This window comes from Coffea arabica, chromosome 4e, assembly GCF_036785885.1.
Source record: "Coffea arabica cultivar ET-39 chromosome 4e, Coffea Arabica ET-39 HiFi, whole genome shotgun sequence".
NCBI classification, from domain to species: Eukaryota; Viridiplantae; Streptophyta; class Magnoliopsida; order Gentianales; family Rubiaceae; genus Coffea; species Coffea arabica.
The window spans coordinates 1,668,385-1,686,795 of NC_092317.1; the positions used below are offsets into that span (position 1 = coordinate 1,668,385).

Sequence of the window (18,411 nt, forward strand, 5' to 3'; positions counted from 1 at the left end):
AAATTATCCTCTGCGAACATCAAAACTTATTCTGCCTGCTCAACGTACCCAATTTGTCTCAAATTATACATCTTAAATGAAACTGCAGCAATTAAGAGGAAATATTGTAGTCAGTAGAAATAAAATAAATCTTTTATTATTATTTTTTAATGTCAACATATGTTCAGAAAGTGCGAGGAAGCAAAAGTGCATATGTTGTCACCGGCATGAAAGAGACGATCCGATCCGTCTTCCCGGATACTCACCATTAATCTTTTCATCAAAAGCTGCCAGAGGATGGAATCTGCCTAGTACATGAACAAACTCATCAAATTCAATCACCCCATTTTTCTTAGTACAAGGGTAAATAAAAGTTACAATATTACATTATATGACCTGGCAATGCATTAGTTAACACTTTTTTTTTTTTTTACCTTGTCCGATTAAAATTCTACTACGCCAGCTAGCCCTTTCTCAACAACATTTCCTATGAACGATTCATAAGCTACAACAAAATCCCGGTGCACTGGACAACAAACTAGTAGATTCCTCCAGTTGAGGAAATAATTTATCGGAAACAAATGCACAAACAAAGAAGTGAAAAAAAAAATTGCAATGTGTAAAATAATTGTAATACACTACCCAAAACAAGCAATAAAAGAAGCTCCATAATCAATTTTGTGTTTTTAAAATCGTATTTTTTTTTATAGGTAAACTAATTTTACCACTCAAACCAATCCATCTTTCCTGGAGGAGACGCTTACCAATTCAGGCCTTCAAAACAGTCCATTACTACTAGCAGTGGGTCATGTGAAATTTTCCTTGCACCCGTGTTGCCTACCTTCCCCGTAAAGGGTAATGGTAGATCAACGGCCCCTTCGGCGGTGGGTCCTTGGCTCCGCGGAAATACAAATTTTTTTAATAATTTTTTTTTTGATACTCCATAATACAATTTGAAAAAAAAAAAAAAAAAGGTCCAATTAATGCAATTGGAACAATCTCAGCTCAAATAGTGGTAGTATCACTGAAGCTCTCCGTGAGCGAGTCTCATGCTTAGTGAGGATTGAGGAATTAGCAAATTGTAGTAATAGTAGTGCTTCAAGTAAACTTTTTTGCTCCAATTCATGATGTGAAAACTGCAAGATATGCTGGGAAATCCTGTTATTCAATACAAATCTGGTGATGTTTTACAGTTCTCTATTCGTTCCGCTCGCATATGCTACCACCTCCAAGTGGGTACAAGAAGCAAATTGAGGGGATGGGATCAGAATATTAGCTGCTCCCTTTTTCTCAAGCCTCGTCTTGATTGCGTCCGTACAAGACCTCTAGTTCGGTTCAAGGTAAGGACTTTGTTTCTTTTTTGCTTTTATGGGAAGCCTTATTTTTTCAATTAATTGACTGAATTCTGATTGCCCAGTTGAGAATTCTTGTTGATATAGGTTTTTGTCTAAATGTATTTTTTAAGGTTCTTTAGATGTTCTTCATTGGTGTTCCTAAATGCTTGGAACTTCTATTTCACACTTTGAACCAAGTTTGCTTTTTAAAAAAAAAAAAAATCATTTTTACTTATTTGTCTGAGATCGACAACTAGGATTAAGTCGATAGCGAGGCAGTGGTGATACTGTAGAAAAATTTCGGGGAGTTCACAGTGCCGTGAAAGAAAATAGAAAACAATTTACTTCAGAGTAGTTATTAAATGCTTGCTTAGACCATTTCCAAGAACTGAAATCGTTAATCAAGGAGTTGGAAGATTTTGGAAGGAAAAGACGCTCCTTGCTAGGAAGCATAAGAGGAAAGAAGAAATTTAACGAAGCAAGAGGTTAGATGCTGGAATTGCATCCTGGATGGGAAGCTGGGTTGCCTGAGGATATTTGTTCGTTTAAAATGAGAATGGAACGTGGACAGCCATTAATTTGAAACAATGGTATAGTTTAGTGAAGTTATGCGTCTTAAGTAGATTCTGTAGGCATTTTGCTTTTGGCAGTAACATTGTGTCAACATTTGTTTCCATGTGATGATAAGGGGAAAACGTTAACCTGTCTAGGTGTCATTTATCAACCGCACTAATCTTTGCCTCAAACATCAAAGATGTATGACATATACAATTTATGCGTCCAAAGGAGCCATGGTTTACACCACACATTGTGCTGCTATGACACGCTCGTTTTGGACAAATACTGGAGTTTTTAAGTAGATTGTCATGTTTAATAGAGCTTTTCTTGGACAATCCTTGCAATAATCTATAGGTATATTTTCTGCGAACCTCAGGTACGTGCAGTTGCTGAAGAAACTGACCAGCCAAAGTGGTGGGAAAAAAATGCTGGAGCAAATATGGTTGACATTCATTCAACACAAGAATTTGTTGATGCTTTAAGTCAAGCTGGAGATAGCTTAGTGATCGTTGACTTCTATGGCACGTGGTGTGCCTCTTGTCGAGCATTATTCCCCAAAGTAAGTATATGCTCTACCTGTGATCCTGGAAAGTTTGTCCTTTCTTGCCCCATAATAGGCATTCTATGCTGAACTACTAAATCATACTTAGAATATCAGTCTATACACTTGTATTTTGCTCAGCTTACTTATTTCTTCCCACCCAAACCGGGATGGTATAATCTATATAACCTTTTGTGAATGTATTTTCAGGAGTTTAACTTTCATTTGCTATCTATACGTTGTGATTTTATTTTCTTTTGCTTAAAATCTTGATATTGCTGTAGCTCAATGTTAAGTTCTGCATTTTTTTTTAAAATGCTGTATCTTCATTGATCAGCTCTGCAAAATAGCTGAAGAACATCCAGAGGTTCTCTTTCTCAAGGTAAACTTTGATGAGAACAAGGGTTTGTGCAAAAGTTTGAATATAAAGGTCCTTCCATATTTCCACTTCTATCGAGGAGCTGATCGCCTGGTTGAATCGTTTTCTTGTTCTCTGGCTAAGGTGTGTGAATTTAGTTCTATTTTACTAAATTCGGTGTTTTTTAATATTGGTTTATAGCACATTAACTGTTTCCGAACTCTTCCTTTCTGCTTTCTCTTTACCTCTTTAGCCATGTTTCCTGCTTCCAACCCAAAGAAACACCAAATGAAAACAAACTAAATACAACAGAAAACAAGAGAAGAAATAGCAAGAAAAGAATTACTCCTAAATCTAGTAACGTGAAGAAAGAGAATGTCTGTGATGATCGTCCACCAATTTTGAACTGTCTATGCAGTAAAAATCAGGTATAATCAGCCATTTGTCACTGAAAACTGTTCTGCATAGTCACTGTGGTGCATATTTGGATTTCCTGGTGGTAGATAGCCACAGCTGTGAGCCACACTGCTTTGGTACCTCATGGATTATATGTTTGTTCTTTTGCATGGAATTGCTTGGTTGAGCCTTTTTCCAACTAATATGCAGATTCAAAAATTAAAAGATGCAATTGCTACCCACAACCCAACCTGGTCAGGAGGGAAGTATTCCTAAGGTCTGGCACTCCTTGCAAAGTACTCCTAAGATTATGCTGAGGGATGTCTCTACCTTCCTCGAGTATCTGCTTGGATCAGGAGATGATCAAAGGTTGGCATCCTCACCCTCTGTATTGGTATAGCAGTTTTTTAGCCAGTCCAATTGGGTGTGCTAAATCTTTGCTTCCTCTATAAGAATTCTTCCAAAACCACTCATATTTCTTGTAAAGTAACAGTTGATAGTTCACAAATTACCTCAAAATTGACCGGTGGAAAAGGTTGTAAAGATGAATGTTTGAAAAAAGAAAAGCTTCCATTCAGTAGTTTTTTTGTAGTGTTGGTGTTTTAGGTGAATTTTACAGTAACTTTACTGGACTTTCGCATTTGATCAAGCACTTCTTAGTTTCAACGTTGCTTGTCAATCGTAAAAGAGTAAATATGTCGTGCTACTGCTTCAAGAAGGTAGTGTTTGTTTACCCATTCACTGACGTGGGTTCCATTTCTTTGCCATCTGTGGCAAAGACTAATATTTTGTCATGGCTTCTTCTTGGAGCTAGTCGCGGATTACAATTCGAAAAGGAAAAGATAATGCAGGGTAATTGAGAGAACAAGTTAATTTGGAAATGATATAAATGAAGAAACTCTGAAACCGTAATCTGTCAGGGCTTGTCAGGCATGATTTTAGCTGCACGGTGGTGATGTGGAAGAAAAAAGATCAATTTCACCCCGTCAGTTATTTAAGACATCTAAAGCAGATGTTGACTATTTGAGTTACACGGGAAACTCGAAGGGAGAAAGATTAAACCAATTCATGTAGTATATACAGTGTACAATGTTAATCTGGAGAATTTGCTGTTGCAATAAACGAAGTGCTATATTCCCATTTTTCTTAGCGTCCACCTGTTACTCTTAGCCTGAAGGCCTGCACCAAACCCAGCGATGAAGTTACTTTCAGATGGATGCTTCGATTACGTAGTGAATACAGGTGAGAGAAATTTTGATCTTTTGCCCTTTATTGGTGTTCTTGTATCTGGGAAGTGATAATTGCCCTCCGCAAGATCCTGGACACAACCTTCCTTGGTTACATTCACAGGGTACGTGAGTAAGTGGGTCCTTTTCATGTCGACCACTTCATCTGCACTGTAAACTTCCCACATTTGCTCTCCAATTGATCGGATTCTCTGGACACATTCCAAGGACCGAGGATCCTGGAATACTTCTTCAGCTTGACCTGTATGTTCATACCACAGTGACAATCGAAAAGCATGAATATCTCCACGATCCATTCTTTCTTCACTGCTTTTAGACCGGTGGCACCCTATTGCAATCTCAGTGTCACGTTTCCCGTCCATGGATCTTTGGTTCACATTGGCCGAGCCTATCAGCATATAAGTGTCGTCCACTGCAATGAGAGAAGTAAAAACAGGACGTATCAGAGACAGCAACATTGGGTAACACTACTGGTATTATCATCATAGTGCAATGAATTTGAATATTTAAATCCCAGTATCATCTAGGGTTTACTCATAGGTTCATAGGTCCTACCTATCATTAGCTTGGAATGAACATACACCATGAATCTCCTCTGTTTTTGAGCATTCCAGTAATGTGTTTCGGGATGAGGAGAATATGGAGGAACAAATTCTCCTTTCACTTCGTTTTCCCTATTTGCTAGGCAGAAGAAATTCAAGTAATCTCTTGGATGCCCTGGCTCACCCCTTTCTTCTAAAGCTTCAGCTATCAACTTGTACATCATCTTCATTGTTTCCCTTAGCCAGTGTAATATGTCATGAACTGATTCACTCTCTGGAGCACCTTCTGGCCACATTGGTATTACTATATAAACTGCAAATCGCTCTTTGGCTTTTATTTTGTTTGCAACTTTTAGTGCAATCTCAACGGGAATCAAGTTTCTGCAGCCACATTGTTGATCTTTCTCCCATAGATGGCATCCTCCTAGAAAATATTGGTTTTCTATATATATGAATCTATCTGCCCGCCTAATTGCTTCCACATAAGCTTCATGGATGCTTCGTTCAGTGGACATGTTTCTTGGCAAAGGAATCGCTGATACGTGGTCAATTGATCGAAAAACTTGAACATTCCAATCCCTTTCGGAGGAAATGCTTGTAGAATGCTGATTAGACAGTTCAGGAATGGAGCTGAGCGGAACTAGAAGCGATGGCTCAAATTGCTTCGTCCACCTTTGCTCAAAATTTGTTAGGACGTCCAATGCAGCTTGCCCTGCGATACAAGCATGCGTATCATGCCATGGCTCTCTTGGTCCTCCTTTATGAAGGCTAGCTCCAGATATGCTCGTTTGATAAAAATCATAGCAATGTGCTTCTGTATTTAGTGTTTTAAATAATGAGTGGTCTTGTGTGTCATAACGGCCATCACAAAGATCCAAGCCACCAATAAAGCTCAGGATTTCTCGATTTGTTGAAGATTGCTGCACTCGGGTGTCTACAGTTATAGTCTTCTGATGGTGAGAGAAGACTGTAGGGAATTTATCATGCAATCTGGGGCACAATTTGCATATTACTTTGGTATGTTTGAAATATGCCAGGGAATCTTCATCATGCGTTTTCATTACTCCTTGATTCTTGATAATTGGCAAGGAAGTTTCGTCATCCCAAAGCAGAATTCTAACAGCGACCCCTTCCTCTGCTTTACGCTTCAATAACTCCCCAAGCTTCACTCCTCGTGCATGTGGAAGATCCGTATTGGGATCACGAACCTGGAAATGGTGCTTGAGTTTTAAGGGGAAAGAAAGATTCTCCTGAAGGACAGGGTAAAGACTAAAGTATGAGCCACATTTTTCAACTTACTAGTATGATTTTCGGATTTAAGGACCATCCTGCAATGTAAACCAAATGCTTTGCCCCCTCAATGGCTTTGTATACGTCCTCCCACAGCTTTTTGGGTGTCTGGCAAAGAGCAGATGGAGGTTGGAAAGAAGCACACTGGTGAGCGTCCTGATAGAGTGTGACACTGCAATTTGATCTCTGAGGAAATGTAGCATTCTTCAACCCCTGATATGCATCGTTTGCTAGTACTTTCTCCCAACTTGATTCATATTCTGCTGGTTTGAACCATAAGATATACTGTAATTTAAGTTTCAGATTTGGCTTACCATTTTCCCCGCAAAGAGGAAAGAAGCCATTGATCAAACTTGCTCCATCCAGAAGCTGATTGGCCAAAATTTTGATTTTCCCCAGGGTGGAGCACCTTGTCTTGAGGGCAATTGTAATGATAGTGTCAGATGGATGAGCACAGAGAATTTGAAAGGTTTGGTTCCAGATACGGTCATGTTCGTGTGCTGTCTCTGCTACTTTTTTGTTGGCAATTTTGATAGTCACGTAGGCAGGCTTTTCATTTGCCACACACTGCATAACAGACAAAGTTCACTGACTAAATTCTTCTTTAAAACGTCCAGTCTTGCTGGCGTATGTCAACAATATTATCGTCTTCTCGTATACAGAAGAGAAGACAATCCAGAGCAAAATTCTGGATTGTCTACCGTGCAGCAAGAAGCGATTATTTGTGTAGTATGGTGAATGTGTAACCATTCTTCATTTTATGTATATATGCTTATGATCAGAATCCCTTTTTCTTGGAATAGAAAATGCAGGGGAGTAAAATTATCACTCATCAGGCAACACAGATGCCATAATTATCCAGACACAAACATTATACATGTGGAGATGGAGCCGGGAAGATGAATAATGGTCTAAACTTATACCAGAATTTAGTAGGCAAAAACATTGCGAAGAACTTAACTTGACAAGGGAAAATGAATTTAAAGAAGAAGATATGAAACACTTACGCTGAAGCGGAAGGACGGTTTGTAAGGTGTGGCATGGCAGATAGTAGCTTCAAGTGTTCCATGGAAGAACTTGTGTTTTCCCTCCATTTTTTTTTTTTTTTTGGTTGCTGGTGCGGGAGTCCAGAGAGTAAGACGACAGAAATGGCTGGTTTGGTAGTTAACTCATGTTGGCATTAACAGATGAACATATGAATGGGAGGTTAGTTTGTTATTGTAACAGATGAATATATGAATGGTGGGGGGACTTGGAATGTAACTTAAGTTAGGCAGTTGCGATGACTTGTGGGGATTTCCTTTTCTAGTCTTACAGGCAATCCTCAAAGTCTACCCTTAGATTCCCCTTTAAGCAGAAGCTTTCTTGGTAAAGAATAGCAAGTAGCATAGCCATCATTCAACTCCCTTTGGTAAATCATTCATTCTATAAGCTGCCATAATGTTATTGATTCTTTCATCAGATTCGGGAGTGCCTGCCTGGTCAAGGCCCAATTTTATAAATTTGTGGAGAAGTACAACAGTGCATAGGAGAAAGGTGGATGGAAAGATGGGAATCCAGCTCTCATTAATTATCATACGATTTTTTTAACATCGGACGAAAGATTTTGCCTTGCAACTTCCTTGTGTTACAGATTTCCTATTGGAAAGAGCTGCTGGCTGTAACGTGGGGTGCACAAATTTTGTTGCTTCGACTGGTCAAGTTACGTTAAAGAAACTTTTTCTTTGTACAGAATGAGAAACTCGAGGAGGAGAAAGAAAATAAAGCAAGAAATGGGAAAGGAAAAAAGAAGAAAATTTTTGTACGTAGTTAATTGAATTCCTTCAACATCAAGAACTTACAAATCAAATCTACTCTTTTTTACTCTCCCGCCTGAGCCGCCCCGCCCCTTTCTTTGTCAACTTTATCACCAAAATTGCACAAGTACATAAAACCAACGGACTTGTGCAAGTAAAAACTCTTTCAATGTGGCTAGTCCTCCAACGGATAGGAGACTGGAGTAAGTTTGAATGGCAAGAACTTTTTGAAGTCGTAATGCTGTTCTCGGTCTTGTACAAACTAGTGTGAATATCCGTGCTACGCACGGTGCTAATATTATTGAAAAAAATAAAATGATAAACAAATAAAGGTGAAAAAATTGAACCAACAAATTTTAAATGTAATATCTATTTAACAATAGTTTAAAATATAATAGAATGTGTATATCATTCAAGAACTGTCTTTTCTCGAAAGATGGATCCTGAAAAAAAAATAAAATCTATATTAAAAAAGGGAATGATATATTTCTACAAATGAATGTAATTGAATGTGGTTAAAATGAAATACTTACAAATACTAAGCATTCGATTTGATAATCTTCCTTGAAGGTGCGAACACTCTTCACACCAATCCACTTTTAGTACGAAAGCCAAAATTGGTGATTTAATTAACTCTGTTGAATTTTGTGGAGTGCGTACTACAAATGAAAATGCACGATCTATGCATGAATTAATTCGTTGGCCGAATAACCTATCATTATTTTCCTGATAATTAACAACGTACGAAATTAGTGTATTTTTTTACATGATTTATAAATAGTACTATAAAAAATAAACATATATTAAGAAATTCTACCTTCCTTTGTAATGCCCTGAGATAAGAAGTATCACAACCAAATACAAATCGTGCATGTCTGTCTTGTAGATTAATATGCATATTACCACTGGAATCTCTGATTTGTATATTAACGTTATACCTGTTTGACAAATAAAATATTATATGCAATACAGAAAAATATATTGAAGTTAAGTATACATGAAATTAATTACCTAATAACAGTGGCAACCACGTCATTACAATGCATACACACTGTCTTTGAAAAATGACCTTCACATAGCTGAATACCATTTTCGTTCCTTGAAACCGTTTGTTCTGGCGAATTAAGGCAACAATAGCATCCTATTTTCTTCCCAAAACATCCTATTCGTAGTGAATAATAATCTGTGTGGTTTGTTGTGAAAATCTAGTTATGAAATTTACTTGATAATGTTCAGAATTAGCTTCATCTTCTTTGTTTTGGTGCTTCTGCACAAGAATTTAGCCATATATTTTATGTTATTGGAGTGATCTTTTAAATTCGGTGAAAAAAATAGCAGTTGATCATATGGTTCTGACTAATGTGGCCCCGTGGATCAAGTTTTTTAAGTCTGGACTGCGGAGGGAAAGGTAACTTTATAGATGAACTTGGTCTCCTGTGGATGCCTGATAGTCAGATGATCAGGCATTTTTGAAAAGTGATGGCTCTCTCTCTCTGTATATGTCCGCTTTTTGTCAGTGTGGATATTAAATAAACGCGTACAGTCACTTATTATTCACAACGAAAAGCGTATCTGCTGTCTCTACCGCACGAAAAATTAATACATTTTTGGGTCTCTCTGTCTCATGTTTATTGTTGCCAATACTAATGTATTAGGCTGTATTTGAGAGTAGGCCAGGGGTGATTATTTGCTTAAAGACGACTGGATAGACCATATGTATTAAAGAATCGACGTTTGGAAATGTTCGTAACTTAATAAAGAGTATAGCCAAAAGGACACTATTTTTGTACTCTTGCAGCAGGTAGCAGAATAGAATCACAAAGAAAGTACTGTTAAAGGTAAACAAAAACTTGGAAATAAACATGAATTCGACTCATATATGGTAGTAGAAAATGTGGAAACACAGAACTGCGTTAGAGTTAAGACGCCACCCAGATGATATAAATCCAGGTAGTATTATTAGTCTTGCAAGAGCTCTGCAATTTGGAGTTGGATGGGTGCTGGTGAAACACCGTTGTTGTTTCCTCTCCTGATATACTAAAGAAGTCAAATCTATGTGCTTAATGTCTATCCCATTAATTGTCAAATACCATTAATGTCTATCCCATTAATTACGTTACAGTTAACATATTTGACCTTGTTAAAAGTTCTGAAAAATTACAAAGTAATTTCATAAATTCATTTTCAGCATCTGTTCTTTATTTTCTTATTATTACGTTACAATTGGCATGCTGCTTGATGTACTACAGAAGTCAAATCTATGTGCTTAATGTCTATCCCATTAATTGTCAAATACCATTAATGTCTATCCCATTAATTACCTTACAATTAATGGGATATATGGCAAATAATGGGACATTAAGTCTATTCAATTAAATTAAATGATTAACTTTTTTTGTCCAACTTTACTTTGAAACGAAATCTATGTGCTATCGAGGACTTCATTTCCAACAAAAAAAAAAAACACCATCTGCCTTTTAAGACTGTGCTAATGCTTCCCGATATTGAAGAATTCAGAACCTGGAAGAAATGGCTAGTCATTTTGTCAATAGCATCTGCATTAGAACAGCCGACAGTTTCAAGCTGGATTCAAGCAAACCAAAAGGGTGCATTTCTAGATCAGGTATGCTCATAATTGTAACTACTCCTTTTGTACCAATCTTAATGCAATAACTGCTACACTGGTATCTGAATTCTTTAGTCTCTTCTCATCCTCTTCACGTAAGAGTTATTGCTATGCAAGATGAATTTCCAACGTTTCCTGATGTTGACCATTAATGTCTATCCCATTAATTATGTTACAATTAATGGGACATTAAGTCTATTCAATTAAATCAAATGATTAACTTTTTTTTGTCCAACTTTACTTTGAAACAAAATCTATGTGCTATCGAGCACTTCATTTCCCAAAAAAAAAAAAAAAACACCATCTGTCTTTTAAGACTGTTCTAATGCTTGCCGATATTGAAATTTAAGACTCTAGTTATGAAATTTACTTGATAATGTTCAGAATTACCTTCATCTTCTATGTTTTGGTGCTTCTGCAGAAGAATTTAGCTGTATATTTTATGTTATGGGAAGGGGGGGATATGGGGGCGTGGGCTACTGGGCTGTGGTGGGGGTTGGGGTTGCGGGGATATGGGGGGCGTGGGCTGTGCTTCTGCATTTTTTATTTTTCAAGTTAGAAGAAACTCTATCCCTTGCATAGGTAAAGAAAAGAGAATTAAGAGATGGAGTTCCAAATATATTCTTTTAATAATTTCACGTACTTTTCATCACTTTTTTTTTGTAAAAAAAAGGATTTTAGGCAATCATGATTTGGACTAATTCTCATTTCGCTCTTTGCGTTTTAATTTTAACATATTTGACCTTGTTAAAAGTTCTGAAAAATTCCAAAGCAATATCCGACCTGGAAAGGCAAAGCAAAACATACTTAAAAGGTAGAGGGACCGACCTGGAAAAGAAGGTTGATTTCTAATGAAGGTTGTGCACATAATATCTTCCATTACTGCTCACAAAAGAAACAAAATCAATACATTTACAAAATTAATAGAAAACCAAAAACAAATAAGAAACTAAGAGAGAGGGTGAGGGAATTAACTCGATAAGTTAATTAAGTCGATCAGTATAAGGGTTGGGAAAAAATTATAGACATATTATATTATTGGAAATAATCAAAAATAAAAAAATATTACAATATTGGGACTAATATTTGGAATTACAATGGAAATGCCAATATTTAAAGAAAACATGATACCAGATTTTTTAATTTGGTGCGAGCGACGTTTTAATCGGTGTAGTCTGGATTTTGTCCTTCGGATTTGATTTGAAATTTATCTTTCGTCAGCGCAAACTTGATGAAGCTTTTCCAACTGGTGTGTGGAATCGTTGCGGTGTATGTTTCGTTTCCTAAGCAAATGTTTCCTCCGTTGCAATCTTGCGAGTTTGAAATCTAGTTGTTGTTGAAATGCTTGTAGGCGGACATATTCCATGGTGAGGAAACTTTAGATGGGTTCCCTACAAAATTTGAGTGAAAAATTTTAATATGTTAAATAATAGGACAACTTGAATTTGGGATAGCAGATAAGTGGGGCAAAGTTAAAAAAACACAATAATACTAATCAATACCTAAATGAGCAGGGTCACTTACTGAAAGGTAGTCACCGCCGGCTTCTTGACGTCTGCCGAAGGTTCAAGAAAAAAAGTATGATGCGTACTAAGAAGAGCACCGGAGTTGTGGTACCAAAGCTGCATCAGTTTTCATTGGTCAAAAAGGGCGTAAGTTAATAGTATTTTCCAATGGCTAAAAGATTGCAAAATTCTAACATACACAAACAATATTTATGATGTAAAACAGAAACTTCTAATTCCAATAAGCCCAAAAAAAGTCATACTAAAACATTAACAAATAAAGAAATCCAAAAAAAGGAATAGGCAGATACCTTTGGAGACGGCACCAAGATGGACTCAAATATCGATGAAGAGGATGAAGCAGAGGACTCCTTGGACCCAAAAAGATCAGAAGTGAATGAAGAAGAAGAACCAGATTGCTTTCTTTTGTGAGAAGTGTATGATCGCTCCTAGGTAGTTAATGGCGGAAATGTACATATACTAAAACGTGGTATGATGATAGTGGGAAACGTGGGAGGAAATATAGGAGTGGTTATAGGGTGAATTAAGAGATAGTGGGAATTTTTGAACTTTAAATTTGATTGGTGATAAGGTGGTTATTATTCACTACATTTTATGTATTAAAATAAATACAAAAATCTAGAAAAAAGAATGAGAAGTTTAGAAGTCATTGAAAGGGTTTCTGCTAAAAACCCCTTCTCAAATTTATATAGATATAGATTGCTTTTGCTTTTGTAATTCATTCTTCATGTTTTGTACACGTATTCTTCACCAATATCAATTGACAGATCTTACTGAAGACCTTGTTTGGAATTTTTTTTTTTGTTGAAAAAAAAAAGAGTGCTTTTCGACGTGAGCGGTTAAATTCTCTATCCTATTGAATAGTACTTTGTGATAATTTGACCATGAATTTCATGAACAAGTTTGCCCCAATCCTGACCCTTCTTCATTTTTTTCATTTTCGTTGTGTGGATTTATCTCTTTCCTTTTTTTATGGGAGTTTTCTAGTTGTATACCAATCCTGCCCCGGCACCATTGAAAGGCACACTCTTTATAATCGCTATCTGCTTATGCCATTGGCGCCTCCAATTTTGGTTGACTTTTGAGCTACGTGTACCCACCAACTATGCATGCCCTATTGTTTTCTTCCTTTTTTTTTTAATGAGTAATCAATAATATTAGCATGATCTAATGCGAACGCTTAAATTCTAAAAAACTTTTTTTGCAGAGAATCACTTAAACCGAATCGTTGAGCAACAGATTCCCTAGATTTGAAGCGTGAAAAACTTGAAAACAAAGCATAACAATCATGAAAATTATTTACAAAATATTGTCGAATATAATGTATTATCTACTTCCTTCATGGAGTATAACATGAATTTATTAGATAAGGGGAGAAAAAGATGACATTCATTTTCACTAAAAGATTGTAGATTGAGGATATACAACAGTCTCTTTTTTTTTTTTAGGATATACAGTCATTAGCTTTTTGTACCATAAAAAAAAATTCTTCTTAAATAAGCTATCAGCCAATTGTCAAAATTAACTTTCTATGATTTTGATGGATTAAAATTGGAAAGGAAGGGGAAAAAAAACTCACAAGTTTAATCAGGATTAGAGGGTATTATGACATCTACAATGGAGTATAATGATGCGTGTAATGCTCATCATGATACGGGTTCATTACACGACCACCCATTGTAGCCACGTAATGCCCATTACACGCATCATCAAGATGATGCGTGTAATGGGTGGGCTAGTGTTAAAATTTAGCAATGACAAAATTTATACCAACAACGTTAAAGTTAGCAATGTTCATTATTTTTTTAGGAGTTATATTTTAATTCTCTATATAAACACACAACACACTCATTTTTTTTTTTATATCCTACCATTCTACTCTATTATTTCTTTTCCTCTCTCACTCATTTTCCTCAACCTGTTTGCACAATTTTTTAAAATTTCAATATTTTGTGATTATGGATGAAAATTTTAGTAGTTTTACAAATATGTTAAATGCTTCAAATATAGAAAATTCATCCTCCTCACAAAATCAAAACCCCCAAAATTTTCCAAATTACCCATTTTCTGGTATTCCTACAAATGTGCAAAATTCTTTTTGTCCCCTAAATTTATCCACTTCTGGTATTCCTATAAATTACCCATTTTCTAGTATTCCTACAAATGTGCAAAAAATAATAATATATTATTTTTGAGAGATAGAAAAAGATATATTGTTCAAACTTAGAAATTAATAATATTATTTTTTAGAAAATAAAAAATCCAAAAGGCAAAAAATTTAATGAAAATTAATACTTTATTTTTTAAAAATAACAAAATTATTTTTAAAAAATTACTTTACTTATTTATGGAATATGAGTTATGCATTATTAAAATAAATATTTAATTTAATTATAGACCTATACTATTACATCTTGTGGAGTATAATTTATTATGAGTGAAAGTATAATAAAAGAGGAGAAAATAGAGTGTTCACTTGGCATGTGCATTACACTCTAAAGAGTGTAAACTATTGTGATACTTTTAGTAAGTACCATTTCATTTCATGCCCTTGGCAGCTAACAATTGGGTAGTGGTCACAGACAACATTGAAGCCACGTAAGAGGCATTTTTTTATTAAAAAAATGGAGGGCCAGATATCTTTAAAAAATCATTTTGATTTTTGACAGCTTTTCAGGGAAGGAGGAAGCAGTCCACGTGGTGACAGATGCCCGCTTCGTTGGAACCTTGCCGTCTTTACTCCATCGCCGTCCCCACGACGCTTAGTGTGGTCTTATCCCCACCTTTATCCCGCTCCTGTCCCTTGGACCCTCTTTGGTTAGTTGAAACTGTCGGGTCTTTGGGACTCGGGACGGCAGTCTTGCAACGAGCTCCTAATGAGGCAAACATGCCCTTTTCCAAAAAATAAAAAAAAATAAAAAAAATTGTGGATGAAATAATGTAATACGCGTCCATTGGATATGGTTCATTTTAATCAGCCACATAAAAGAAAGGAAATCACTAATGAGTAGGCCTGTCAACGGGTCGGATCTAGACCTGGATTCGGGCCGAATCCGTGAAATTATTGCGAGTATGGGTAGGGATTTAATTCCGTTTCTCGGATCCGGATCCGTTTTGTCAAACAAAAAACGGGTCGGATACGGAATATAGTATTTCGACCCGTATTAGACCTGGATCCGGATATAAATGAATTAATAATTTAAAATATATATATTTATCAATATAATTTGATTAGGGTGATGTATTTGAATAAAGTCAATTTGATTTCTTTTCTTATTTGGTTTTTTCTTTGCATTAGTTAGAAATTAGTTTACAAATATATTTTTTTTTCATTTTTATTAGAAATTATAAATTTTGCTAAATTTGTTCGGGCAGGCCCGACCTGGATCCGGGACCCGTCGGATCCGGATCCGGATCCGGAACATATAATAAAAGACCCGTCGGATAAACGAGTCGGGTCCGGATCCGGTATAGTAATTCGGTTCGGGTCCGGAATAATGAATTCCGGCCCGGACCCGGCTCGTTGACAGCTCTACTAATGAGCATACCAGCTAATTTGACAATAGAATTAGTAGTAGGTTTAGCATTCTGATTTGAGGAATTGGGATTGAAAAAGAGTCATGTCAACTACAATGTTAGTCTAATCAAGCTTAACTCCGACTAAGATTTACTATTATGCTCCAATCCAGGATTTGAGTAAGGTAACATAACTAAGTTTATTTTAAAAAAAACAGGAGTCTAAATCGAGTCTTTTTTTAGTTTAATTTGAGTTGAACTTGTCCGAGATTTTATTATGTTTTAATTCGGGTTTGAACTTGATAAAAGCACAATAACTGTAAAACTCGATCCTAACTGAGTTTCAATTCATATCAAATTACTTTTATCAACCTAACTCAATTAGCTTACGCTTGTAATATTTTGTAACTTTCATGAGTTCTTTCAAGGAATTTATCATAATTTACATGATAATGAAAAATATATGGTAGGAAACTTCAACTGTGCATAATAAAATTGAAAAGAACAATTTTCAAATGAAACTATATCCATTATGGGATGAACAAAACATTTTTTTAGGATCACCGTTTCATATACGTATTGACTTTCAAAAAATAAAAACAAAGAAAAAGACAGAATAGGCCACTCACAAATTAACGGCATTAGGACAAAAATTATGTGTCCATAAAGGGTGACAACGGCCTTCCATTGCCATTTAGGAGCATTGGTAACATTTAACTTTTGAACCCTAATCGTATACAACCTTAAACTGCATTTTTTTAACTACTAATCTTTAAGGCAAATTCACCCCAAGATTTTATTTTTTTTTCCAGAAAAGAAAAGGTCACACCCGCACCAAATGAACGGGGGAAAGTTACGAGTTCATGACCGTACAGAAAAATCGACCGTGTCTCTTTTATTCTCTCTGATTGCGATTGGAACGGCCCAAATCGTAAGTCGTAGTGTATTTGACTTGCACCATATAGAGTCCACGGCCCACACCACCCCCCCCCCCTCCCCAACAAAAAAAAAACCACAAGAAATAAATAATTCGCTGCATCACATCAGCCACTTTCTCATTTACAACCGCCCCTTTGAGCTTCTCATCTCATCACTTAAGTTACTACCCCCACACCCCCCTCTCTCTCTCTCCCCTATTCATTGTGAAAACCCAAAGAGCATCCTCACACTACCTTCAACATAAAACTAACTTCAAATTCTCCGGAGAATGACGACATACGGCACAATCCCGACGTCATCCGGAGGCGGAGGCACTAGGCTCGAGTACATAACACGCGCTAAAGAGCGAATCAAGGAAGGCCTCGGCACTCGACGCCCATGGCGGGAGATGTTCAACTTCCACTCAATTCGACTTCCCCCGAGCTTCCGCGATGCGCTGGCCCGAATCAAAACGAACGTGTCGTATTTCAGGATGAACTACGCCATTGTAGTGCTCGTGATTCTCTTCCTCAGCTTGCTCTGGCACCCGATCTCGCTAATTGTGTTTATAGTAATGATGGCGGCCTGGCTCTTCTTGTATTTCCTTCGGGACGAGCCGCTGGTGATTTTCGGCCGTTTGATTAATGATCGGGTGGTGTTGATCGTCTTGTCTGTGCTTACAATCGTTCTGTTGCTGTTGACTCATGCCACGGTCAATATTCTGGTGTCCTTGTTGATTGGGGCTGTGCTGGTTGTGCTTCACGCGGCGTTGAGGAAGACCGAAGATTTGACCGTGGATGAGGAAGCCGCTGGTGGGCTCTTGGGCTCGTCCGGCGGCCCAAGCTCGTCTTAGTAGCAGATGCTCCTAGTTGCGTTTGTGTATGTTGTAATGTTCCTTCCTTTAATTAATTACTGAAGTCCCCTCCAAAAAAAAAAGAAAAGAAAAGGAACGTCCCTTTAATTATGTTGTACTTATTTCTGTAATTTATTTATGATTCTTGAATCATTTGTTTCATGTCAAATTGTTATTTGTTCGATTTATTTTGCTGATGTTGTTCGCGTGCTTGCTCACTTCAATTGGATTTACTAGTTCCAAAGCAACAATAAGGTCTCAACTCTACTCATTTTTTTATATATATATATATATATATATTTAATTGCTTTTATTGCTTTTATTGCTTGGTTTTGGTAGCTGTATGGGGATTGGGACTTTTGAGGCCTCTGGGCAGCTGGGATTCTTGGGAAAATCTACGGGTAATGTATATTATTACATGTTCGTTGCCCGAACAAATAAATGGTTGCTTTTCCGGATGATCATTTGACTCTCATCAAGTGCAAACTTTGGGGCCTTAGATAGACATAGCTGTGAACGGACTATTGGTCAACTCATCCATTGACCATGCCAAGTATCAACTTACCAAAAAATTGAGCTTGAAAACTCGTTGAATTTGATTAAACTTCATTTGGTTGAACTCAAGCTCCAGTGAGTTAAACTAGCTCAATTTTGAAGAACTGAAATCCCAAAGCAAATTACTCATGTTAGTGAACATATTCTCTAGGCAATTGAAGGTTAAGTTTTTTTTTAAAAAAAAAAAAATTCCCAGACAAATGCTCTCTTGTGGCTATTTTTGTATTCTTTTTTCCCCTTTTTTTGAAGCTTGAACTTCAAATTCTGTCTGGGAGCACTTGATTTCCTATTAAGAAAAATAACGATAAACAAGGTATGTGTCGTTAGAATGACGCAAAAAAAAAAAATAGAAATCTTATAACAGGTACTTTTTTTG

General features: G+C 36.6%; 3 protein-coding genes across 3 annotated transcripts; 2 read left to right on the forward strand and 1 right to left on the reverse strand.

Annotated features, from left to right (window-relative positions):
* The first annotated feature begins 787 nt into the window (after positions 1-787).
* On the forward strand, positions 788-3,832 carry LOC113741645 (thioredoxin-like 2, chloroplastic). The gene is made up of 4 exons (XM_027269231.2): positions 788-1,319; positions 2,248-2,430; positions 2,750-2,914; positions 3,377-3,832. The coding sequence occupies exons 1-4, from the start codon at positions 1,125-1,127 to the stop codon at positions 3,440-3,442; spliced, it is 609 nt and encodes a 202-aa protein (XP_027125032.1). The 5' UTR covers positions 788-1,124; the 3' UTR covers positions 3,443-3,832.
* Positions 3,833-4,052: 220 nt separating this feature from the next.
* On the reverse strand, positions 4,053-7,454 carry LOC113741641 (phospholipase D alpha 4). The gene is made up of 4 exons (XM_027269224.2): positions 7,253-7,454; positions 6,255-6,812; positions 4,969-6,163; positions 4,053-4,825 (listed from the first exon to the last, which is right to left on the reverse strand). The coding sequence occupies exons 1-4, from the start codon at positions 7,337-7,339 to the stop codon at positions 4,392-4,394; spliced, it is 2,274 nt and encodes a 757-aa protein (XP_027125025.1). The 5' UTR covers positions 7,340-7,454; the 3' UTR covers positions 4,053-4,391.
* A 9,309-nt stretch (positions 7,455-16,763) lies between these two features.
* On the forward strand, positions 16,764-17,668 carry LOC113741646 (PRA1 family protein F2-like). Its single transcript, XM_027269232.2, has one exon. The coding sequence runs from the start codon at positions 16,917-16,919 to the stop codon at positions 17,478-17,480; it is 564 nt and encodes a 187-aa protein (XP_027125033.1). The 5' UTR covers positions 16,764-16,916; the 3' UTR covers positions 17,481-17,668.
* Positions 17,669-18,411: the final 743 nt, after the last annotated feature.

What these genes read in the sequence shown, in the direction of transcription:
- LOC113741641 (XM_027269224.2), bottom strand. Translation starts at nt 7,339, where the DNA reads ATGGAGGGAAAACACAAGTTCTTCCATGGAACACTTGAAGCTACTATC. An exon ending in AACCGTCCTTCCGCTTCAGC is followed by an intron (nt 6,813 to 7,252) that starts GTAAGTGTTTCA and finishes TCTGTTATGCAG; the next exon opens with TGTGTGGCAAATGAAAAGCC. An exon ending in TCATTCCAAGCTAATGATAG is followed by an intron (nt 4,826 to 4,968) that starts GTAGGACCTATG and finishes CTCTCATTGCAG; the next exon opens with TGGACGACACTTATATGCTG.
- LOC113741645 (XM_027269231.2), top strand. Translation starts at nt 1,125, where the DNA reads ATGCTGGGAAATCCTGTTATTCAATACAAATCTGGTGATGTTTTACAG. An exon ending in GACCTCTAGTTCGGTTCAAG is followed by an intron (nt 1,320 to 2,247) that starts GTAAGGACTTTG and finishes TGCGAACCTCAG; the next exon opens with GTACGTGCAGTTGCTGAAGA. An exon ending in TTTCTTGTTCTCTGGCTAAG is followed by an intron (nt 2,915 to 3,376) that starts GTGTGTGAATTT and finishes ACTAATATGCAG; the next exon opens with ATTCAAAAATTAAAAGATGC.
- LOC113741646 (XM_027269232.2), top strand. Translation starts at nt 16,917, where the DNA reads ATGACGACATACGGCACAATCCCGACGTCATCCGGAGGCGGAGGCACT.